This window comes from Sinocyclocheilus anshuiensis, unplaced genomic scaffold (assembly GCF_001515605.1).
Source record: "Sinocyclocheilus anshuiensis isolate Anshui unplaced genomic scaffold, SAMN03320099.WGS_v1.1 scaffold481, whole genome shotgun sequence".
NCBI lineage: Eukaryota > Metazoa > Chordata > Actinopteri > Cypriniformes > Cyprinidae > Sinocyclocheilus > Sinocyclocheilus anshuiensis.
In genome coordinates this window covers 1,211,905-1,222,143 of record NW_015539907.1, presented here as the reverse complement: position 1 = coordinate 1,222,143, position 10,239 = coordinate 1,211,905, and the positions used below count along the sequence as shown (strand labels likewise).

The 10,239-nt window shown below is 37.1% G+C and overlaps 1 protein-coding gene across 2 annotated transcripts; it reads left to right on the top strand.

The window, feature by feature from the left end:
* Positions 1 to 396: 396 nt before the first annotated feature.
* Positions 397 to 9,742, top strand: bbs2 (Bardet-Biedl syndrome 2). Of its 2 annotated transcripts, none has more exons than XM_016483201.1 (18): positions 397 to 662; positions 2,512 to 2,663; positions 3,223 to 3,450; positions 3,637 to 3,762; positions 3,847 to 3,909; positions 4,022 to 4,099; positions 6,186 to 6,290; positions 6,505 to 6,591; positions 6,674 to 6,809; positions 6,887 to 7,026; positions 7,112 to 7,250; positions 7,810 to 7,981; positions 8,156 to 8,285; positions 8,392 to 8,511; positions 8,601 to 8,738; positions 8,817 to 8,929; positions 9,009 to 9,157; positions 9,308 to 9,742. In XM_016483201.1, exons 1-18 carry the CDS (start codon positions 596 to 598, stop codon positions 9,412 to 9,414), a joined length of 2,250 nt encoding a protein of 749 aa, XP_016338687.1. In that variant the 5' UTR covers positions 397 to 595; the 3' UTR covers positions 9,415 to 9,742. The 2 variants fall into 2 exon arrangements, with proteins under 2 accessions (XP_016338687.1, XP_016338686.1); XM_016483200.1 differs by having other exon boundaries at positions 418 to 662; positions 2,493 to 2,663.
* Positions 9,743 to 10,239: the final 497 nt, after the last annotated feature.

Genomic DNA, 10,239 nt, shown 5'->3' with positions numbered 1-10,239 from the left:
TGGAGCCGCAGGAGTTGCCCTTACACACGCAGCCAGAGGCGCACTTGCTGCAACCAGACGGGCAGCAGGGACAGCAGCCTGTGTGTGAGAGAGAACATTAGCCACCCGATTTAAAAGAAAAAAGAAAAAAAAAAAAAAAGGGACAAAGAACTTAATATCGAGCGATAATAGTTTACGTACTCTTCTTGCATGTTGTACACTGGCAATTAGTGCACTTGCAGGTGGCACCACAGTTGCAAGTTCCAGCTACACGCAGGAGAAAGAGAAAAATAAAATAAACCCCACAGCAAAAATTAAAATGTCGTTGACACTGATTGCAAGTCTATAAGAAACTAGATTTCAAAGTACAAACAGTAAGTTCAGCATAATTGAAAAGTCAGCATCTAAAAAGCTTACTCTTGGCGCAATCGCAAGGATCCATTTTCCCTCAAGAGTATCCTTAAAGAGTCCGAAAGTCTCGCTTCACTCGGTTTGTGAATGCGTTGATGTGGAAGGTACCAGAGGACTGATCGTGCGCTGGTTTTATACAGCTCTGACTGCACACAGCCCGAGCGCAAAAGCCCGCCCGCTCCAGTCTGCACACGGTGACTCATTAATGAAACTGGGTGCAAAGTATCAAACAATCAGGAATCACCAAGCCCACCCTGATTCACATCAATGTGGTATTTATACGATTATATAACTACCATTTCCGCTCCGCGGGCTGAATATTGATTGCGGAGTGTTTATGTGATTAGAGACTTCGATGCTTTTGTATGTTATTTCCTTTTTTGGGAAGTGAAAGATATTCTTTTTATTAACAACTTTTTTTTAATAAGACACTATTTTGTTAGAGTCAAAGAGAACTATAAAAGACCATACTTTGTCATACTTGCTCAGTTTTTGAGTTTCTTTAATGGTTTTAGATTGTTGTAAGAAGGCAAAGTGATACTACCCTACTAAATATGAAAATAAACACGTATTTAAGCATAAATAAATGATCATTTAAGCAGATAAGGCCCATCGAGGGCGTCTTTGGAAGATGTTCGCGTACAGGCAAATTTTGAATTTTTGAAAGCTTTATTCTCTCCCGTGTAATTGTTTGTCGTTTGTCCCTTTTTGCACACGGCGCCTAAAGTGAAACTAACTGTGACGTGTCCGTGTGAAACTGCACGTGCTCCCCCTGTCTGCACTCGGCGAGGATGCTGGCAAGACGACAGTAAACAGAAGAATTGATTTGCACTCGTTAACTCACTCGCTGTTGACCGGGAGTATTTTTCCATTACCCATCACTTCTTTATAACTGAAAAGTAACGAGTGCAGAGTGTCTTTGGATTTTGGGGGTGAAGATCATTCAAGCACTAAAATGCCAAACAAACGCGCATTCAGAACAGCTATGCTCACTCAACAAGTGGACGTTTAATATTCTGTGAAATAGCCTACCTTATTAATAAATTATCTGTCATTTTAATGATTTGTTATATCCAGTGTTGAGCACGTTCAAAATGTAGCTAGCTAAACAACCACTGTACCGAAAAGGAATGTAAATATACGGAATGAAATTTAAAAAGGAATGTATATTTCAATTTATAATTTCAATAAATTGTTACCCACTACAACAAAAAAAAAAGATTAATTCACGAACCAGACATTGATAGAACAGACCATCGCCAAAAATGCTCAACACACTGCTTGATTGTTGAAATAGCGCCAGAAAAAATGTAAGGTAGCTAGCTAGTATTGTAAATAAAGTTAATTCACCTCAGTATTGGTGTAATTAAACTACTACTATTTTATAATCTGTCATTTACTCACCCTCATGTCGTTACAAACTTGCATGACTATATTTTGTAGAAACAAAAAGAAGATATTTTGAATTTTTTGGTAACCAGTTTTGGTTAACATTGGCCTCCAATGAATGCAATAATAATAATAATAATAAATAAACCTTAGACCATTTTCAAAATATCTTCCTTTACCTTCCACAGCAGGAAAAAAGTCATGCAGGTTTGGATTGACATGGGTGTGAGTAAATGATACCAGAACATTCATTCTTGGGCGAACTAAATCATAGGATCAGAAGCAGGAAAGTGACTTCGAATGGACTTTTATTTACATCTGATAGAAACTATTCCACATTTCCACCATTCCATTGGGAAGGTTACTTTAGAAATAAGTTACAGATTACAAGTTACCCTATTAAAAATGTAATAAGTAATGTAACTATTTCAATTACTTTATTAAAGTAATGTAACTGATTACATTTGATTACATTTTGATTACTTTTCTAAAGTTCTAACAAATGTTTTCAGCTGTTAATTATTTTGAAACATTTAAACCAGGCAGGTTTAACCTTACTGTAGGACTCAACTCTGATTACTGTTAGACTTTCAAAATCTATCATCACTTTATATATATCCATGTAGGAGGCAGTTGATTGTGATTTTTCTAGTATATGCTGTGAATGTTCACCTAGCCATTGTTTTAACATCTGTTTACATTTTTTTTCAAAGGTTTATTTTTTTTTGTTAGTAACAGATTTGAACTTGCCGTTGAGCAGTGCCACCATGTTAGTGCCCATCTTCACCCTTAAACTGAACCATAAAATTAACCCTCGCATGGTTGCCATTGGAAAATATGATGGGATACACCCATGCCTCACAGCCGCCACGCAAGCAGGGAAGGTAAGTTAGAAGTATTATATATTATGTAACATTATATTGGATTACTCATTGTAATAGTTATTCTTCCCTTGGCGTCAGTATCAAATTCAACAAATTTACAAAGCACGTTTTGTTCAAGAATATTCATGCACAAAGCTTGTTTTCTTCTGACAAGTGCCATTTTTTTATCTGACAGTATTTGCTCACATTGGCAACACAGCTTGATCTTAGTAGTTGCCTTGGTTGTTGAATTTTATTACAATGGACTTCATAGTGCTCTTATGTAAATGTTTATATAGCCTTTAGCTTTCCCCACAACAAAGTTTTTTTGTTTTGACAAGCAGCTCCTGTGGTTGATTTTATATCTCACAGTTTTGGGTATCTCGCAGTTCTGAAAAAAGTCAGAATTGTGAGATATAAACTAATAATTGTCAATAAAAAATTCAGAACTTCGAGATAAATCAAAATAAATTTTTTTAAACCCATGGCCAAAACAAGCTTCCATAGTGTCTTCTACATATTTATCTATTTGTGTGTTTTCCATACATTACTATCAAGTCTAACTTCTAAACCCATGCAGGTTTTTATCCATAACCCTCACACTCGAGGCCAGAGGCCAGCAGCCCACCGGCTGAGTCAGAGTACCCAGGACAACGATATCTCACTCCTCAATATCAACCAGGCAGTGAGCTGTCTGACGGCTGGTACTCTGGGGCCCAACACCACAGGACACACGCTGCTCGTTGGCTCTCAAACCAACCTGTTGGCCTATGACGTTCATGACAACACTGACATCTTCTACAAGGAGGTAAGGCAAGGTTTATATGGCATGTCTCATATACAATATACAGATATGTAAAAAACAAAAAAAACAAAACTTAATTTAGAGTGGGTTTCTTAGGTTATTTATATCAGGAAATTAATAGATTATATTTATGAGTGGTTCTTATCCAAGTAAGACAGAAATGTTTGTTACATGCTTATTGCTTAACAGGTGACTGATGGGGCCAATGCCATTGTTCTGGGAAAACTAGGAGATATCCAGTCCCCCCTCGCCATCATTGGAGGAAATTGTGCTCTGCAAGGTTTTGACTTTGAGGGAAATGACCGGTTCTGGACAGTAAGATCATTTTACTTTGTGTTTTCAAAATATATATATATATAAAAAATGGATATTCATAGATATACCTTTATTTTTTTAAAGGTCACTGGAGATAATGTGCGATCACTTGTGCTTTGTGACTTCACTGCAGATGGCAAGAATGAAGTGAGGCATTATACTTTTCGCTTTCACTTAATAATGACAAAATACATTTGTTTTGATTTATAAAATACTGCTTTTATAAATTCACCTTCATATTTACATCACATCTTTCCAGCTTCTCGTTGGCTCAGAGGACTTTGACATCAGGGTGTTTAGAGAGGATGAACTAGTGACTGAAATGGCAGAAAATGAGGTATGGGTTATGAAAATAAGTTGGTTAATAATTGGGCAATTTTTGGGATTTTTTTAATAAGTAATGTAACTATTTCAATTACTTTATTAAAGTAATGTAACTGATTACATTTGATTACATTTTGATTACTTTTCTAAAGTTCTAACAAATGTTTTCAGCTGTTAATTATTTTGAAACATTTAAACCAGGCAGGTTTAACCTTACTGTAGGACTCAACTCTGATTACTGTTAGACTTTCAAAATCTATCATCACTTGAATTAAGATAATAATTTAAAAAAATGTCATTTTAAAGCTCAGCCACCACAAAATCAGACTTTAACACCTCTTTTTTTACTTTGAGATCATTCTGAGGTTAAAAACTGATTTAAAACCATAACATGATATAGTTTAATAGCTATGATACTTTGTTTGAAATCAAATCTTTGCATAGCTATGTTAGGAAACACTGGCATCTAACAATGTTTTGGAAGAAACACAGTTAATCTTGAAAAATAATGCCTATACTTAAATCCAAATAGGAAATAAATCAGTTATCAAATAAGCATGTGTCCTATACTGTGTCCTAAACTCCTGCAACATTGGTGTCTCATATTTTATAGCAGTCAATGCAATTTGGGAAATAAATCAATAAAATCTGTAACCTATGTGTGTGAAAAAATTCAGGTGTAACCCCTTTGTATTCTTTAACATTTTCACAAGTAACTGTAATTTAATTACACATTTTCCCCGGTAACTGTAACAGATTACAGTTACATTTATTTTGTAATTCCGTTACATGTAACAAGTTACTCCCCAACACTGCCCGTCGATGTCTATGAATGTTTTTTTTTTTAATCCAGGTCAAGTCTTTTCTCATTTGCTGAACAAATTCCTCTACAATACAGATGCTTCAGAAAACTACAAACTACATAATTACAAATATGATTCGAGTAGTCCACCCTTCATCTCAAACTGTCTGAGCTTTTATTAAAGCCGTTCTGTTACGTTCTCAAATCAGGACCCCTGCGCGTGCTCACTGCACATCCTGAAAACAATCCTCTCCAAGTTATGGGCATCAGTCTGTCCTGCTGGGTACAGCCTGAATAGTGAATACACCGGGCAGGGAACAAGCTAGCGGCTGCGGTAAGACAATTTTCCATGTAATATAACTCACAAGGCTATTACAGTGAATGCAATATCAATATGCACATATTCTTCAGCGCAATATAAAGTGGTTCTGCACGAATTCTGTGTTGCTACGCAGAGTTAGAACCCTTATTCTTAGCCAGCGCATAGAGAATACACTGAGTTGCATGTAGCATGAATCTGGCTAACACATTGATAGCATCTAAATTCTTCGTTTTAAATCCAAATGGCGTGGCATAGTTAATATGTTAAAGTAGAAAAACAAAGTAAAAATTCATAATTAAAAAAAAAAACAAAAACCTGGTGAGCAGACGAGTAAACTAAAAGGATTAGCAAGAATAGCATGCTAGCAACAGTGGCTTCATAATGCCGTGACAAGCTGCCTACTGTTGCTAGGCAACGGGAGCCCCATAGGGCGAGAACCGCCGTAAGCTGTTTATTCTATTAGGCTACCCAGAGAAGAGGCAGTTAGATGGGCTACAGAAAGCACTACTGAAGCCTGAATACAGTCTGCTGGTTGGATGTCTCATCCTGCTTTACACAGATAGGCTTTTAAATTAGTTTTTATGCATTCTAATTATGTAAATGATCATTTATATATTTCTTTGTTAATTTGACAGTGTTGAGCAGCAGATGCTCTAATTTATGCTTCTTGCTAATAGCTCATTTGAAGCACTTGTCCCTGGTTAGGCTTTTAGTGTGGACCTATGAAATACAACAATCAGTTGCCAATCAAAAGTTCAACTTAGTAATATATGTGGGAAAAAATCAACAAATGACCAGTTATGTAAACCCTAATAAAATAATTAATGATCACATGAATAATTCCGTTTAAGTCCGTTTTAAAAGCTGTATTGAATGGTTTCAATTCTGTTTGTCATTTGAATTATATTGGTAAATAATTTCAGAAGAACTGTACTCACAAAGTACATTTCAGTTGTTGCTTTCTGTTCCTTTCAGACAGTCACGTCGCTTTGTCACATGCACGGCAGCAGGTTTGGTTATGCTTTGGCCAATGGTACAGTAGGAGTGTACGACCGCACTGCTCGCTACTGGAGGATCAAGGTAGTGCATAGTGGTCCATTCAAACTAAACCTAATATTTATTTTCTTCATTTTCATTGTGAGAGTTATTGTAATTATGGTTTAAAACTCGGAATATTCTGAAAAAAAAAACTAAACCTGAATCATCATTTTTTCTAGACGAGCATGATTATGCATCAACATAAATGAGTCAAAAATCAATTATATTGATATAGTGTTTTTTTCTTTTTTCTCAGTCTAAAAATCACGCTATGAGTATCCATGCCTTTGATCTTAATGCTGATGGTGTTGTTGAGCTCATTACTGGGTGGTCCAATGGAAAGGTCAGCATTTTAGCATTGACACTCACATTTTCCTTTATAAGGTTTTTGCCGTACTGATCAAATGAGACTATTCCCTGTCTAGATTGATGCTCGCAGTGATCGCACTGGTGAGGTGATCTTCAAGGATAATTTCTCATCCTCTGTGGCTGGGGTTGTCGAGGGAGACTACCGCATGGATGGACAGATCCAGCTTATATGCACCTCTGTGGAGGGAGAAGGTAAGATGACAGAACTTAATTGTAAATGCATGTTGCCTTTGAAAATTGGTTCATCAAATGTATGTGTCGTCCTACAGTACGTGGCTATCTGCCTGCAAGTAAGGAGATGAAGGGAAACCTAATGGATGCAAGTGTAGAACAAGACCTGATCAGGGAGCTGAGCCAACGTAAACAGAACTTGATGCTGGAATTACGAAACTACGAGGAAAATGCTAAGGTTATACATGCTATAGTTAAAATGTTTTTGATGGACATTGATGTTCCAGAGGCAGTTTTTGGTCAGTGAGATTTGTTTGATTTAGGCTCTTCCTGGTGTTTCTGAGGGCGAATCTAAGATGGGAGTAATTCCAGCCAACACGCAGCTCCAGACAGCCTTGTCTGTACGAAGAGCCACAGAGAGCCAGAGAGCACACATAGAGCTCAACATCTCCACTCCGAATGGTACGGTTAATCCAACTTAACTCTGTTGCAACACTATTCACCTGCACTACAACTGATCTATTATAGTTTTTTAAATAAAAATATATAGGCCAGTCTAACAAGCCACATTAAAATATGTCAACTCAAGATATTGTGGCCATAAATAAAGAATTAATTCCTTGATTTAGGTATTACGATTTAATAAAAATAAAATGAGGGAATTAATTAGTGCAATATAACCTATAACTAAAATTAATGAATAAAATTAATAATACATGGCCATGATTGAACTAAAATGAGGCAACAATTAACATAACATAGTCACAATTTGACTAAAACGAGGAAACAAAGTTTAAAATATGGCCAAGATTTCACACAAGTGAGGGAACAAATTAATAAAACATGGCCACAATTTAACTGAAATGAGTTAACAAATTAGTCCAGTGTGGCCACGAGTTAAAATAAGAGAATGAAATCTTAATCGTCACAGTATTTTTTATCCTGTATGTCATGTGTGGGGCTCAATAGACATAAGGCTTTAAATTATAATAGTGAAATTTTTTGTGCTACCCTCCTTCAGAAACCATCATTAGGGCCGTGCTGATATTTGCTGAAGGGATTTTTGAAGGCGAGAGTCATGTGGTTCATCCTAGCGCTCAAAATCTCTCCTGCTGTGTCCGTGTCCCCATCATTCCTCCAAAAGACATTCCAGTGGACCTTCACATTAAAGCCTTTGTGGGAGGGAAGACAAGGTACACACATGTGGAATATCATCATGACGATTGACAAACTTCATTATATGGATTACATTTGGAGGATTCATTCAATGTCCAAACATGCTTGAAAATCGGCGGTTACTTGAAGTTTAAGATGAAGGTATCATAAATCGCTTCTCCTTTTTCTCTCTTCTTCCCCATTTACTCCAGTACACAGTTCCACGTATTTGAGATCACACGTCAGCTGCCTCGCTTCTCCATGTATGACCTTAACGTTGACCCCTCAGCCGTACAACCCACAGGAAAAGTCACATTCAGCATCAATGACAGACCACAGAGGGTAAAAGGACACACTCATAATGGAACTGTGTTGCATGACATGACAAAAAAAAAACTGTATATTTATGAAATATGATGAGATATGAGGCATGCAACTATGTCTGCAGGTGGTCATGTGGCTAAACCAGAACTTTCTGCTGCCTGAGGGCATTGACAGTCCAGACATCACATTCACTGCACTACGTGGAGGAGGTCTACTGAAAATCAACATGCAGCCTAGTGGAGAGGTACTTTTAATGTGTGTGTGTGTGTCAGTATTTGTGAGCTAATTTCTCTTCATGTTTCAGAAATCTCTAACTTATTTTTGCCTCATTAGATCACGCTGAGAACAGATGACATTGATCTGGCAGGAGATCTGGTCCAGTCTCTTGCCTCTTTTCTGGCTATAGAAGACTTACAGGCTGAAGCTGACTTTCCTATCTACTTCAAAGAGCTACGAGCCACTCTCACTGAGGTTAGAAATAGCAGCATCTCCATAAAGATTTTTGAAAACATTTTTTTTAGCTGTAAATAACCTTTATGTTCATGTTAGGTGGATGAGTTTCACTCGGTGCATCAAAAGCTCACAGCAGCAATGGCAGATCATTCCAACTACATAAGAAACATGCTGGTGCAGGCAGAAGATGCCAGACTCATGGGTGATTGGTAAGCATCCCTAGTTTGATTAATCAGTCCTCTCGCTTTCTCAGACAAATGTACATACATAAATTATACTGTTTTCTAGGAGAAACATGAAGAAACGCTACATTGAGCTGTACGACCTCAACAGAGATCTGATTAATGAATATAAAATCCGATCTAATAATCACAACGCCCTCCTTGCCCGGCTAAAATCAGTTAACCAGGCCATCCAAAGGGCAGGGAGATTGAGAGGTTAGTGGATTTTTCTAAGACACATCTGTGGTAGTCAGTGAGTATTCATAGTTTTCACATCACACCATATCGGGACATGCTTTGCTCTGCTGTCTGCTAGTTATTTGTGCCAGATTTATTTATTATATAGGCCTATTATATATTTTTCAGTGGGAAAACTCAAAACTCAGGTTATCACTGCCTGTCGGGATGCCATCAAGAACAACAACATCAATGCTCTTTTCAAGATCATGAAAGCAGGGACTGCCTCGTCTTGAGGAAGATCTGGTTCTAAATGACCTTCAAGCACAAAAGTCTGGAATATCAGACCACAGAGACCTCAAAACTGGCTTTGAAATTGCCCAGTAACCTGGTGGGAAATGAAAAAGGCCTGCATGAGGGGATATATCTGGATTCCATCCTTCACCTGGCAGCAGTTTTGTGTTAGAGGAATAACTGGGTTGGTCTGTCAGTACTGTAAAGTCGTAGACAAATTGATAGCCAAAGAGACTGTATTTTGTGCACCAAGGCAATGTGTGTGTGGGTAAAACCATTGCTATTTTATCTGTATACAAGCAACTTCTGAATTAAATTATTATATAAATGCATCTGTTTTCTTCCTATGTGCTGTTTAACTATGGAAGCCCATTTCCGCCACTGAATAAAAAATAAAAGAGGTAATTGCGACTTTTTATCTCACAATTCTGACTTTAGATATAAACTCGCAATTGCGAGAAAAAAAGTCAGGATTGCGAGATATAAACTCGCAATTCTGAGAACATATCAGTCTTTTTTCCAACTTCAAAATTGGACTTTAACTCGCAATTGCGAGTTTATCTCACAATTCTGAGAAAAAAAGTCAGAATTGCGAGATATAAACTCGCAATTGCGAGAAAAAAAGTCGCAATTCTGACTTTATAGCTCGCAATTCTGAGTTTATAGCTCGCAATTCTGAGTTTATATCACGCAATTCTGAGAAAAAAATCAGAATTCTGACTATCTCGCAAGTCTGACTTTATATCTCGCAATTCTGACTTTATATCTCGCAATTGTGAGTTTATAGCTCGCACTTGTGAGTTTATATCACGCAATTCTGAGAAAAA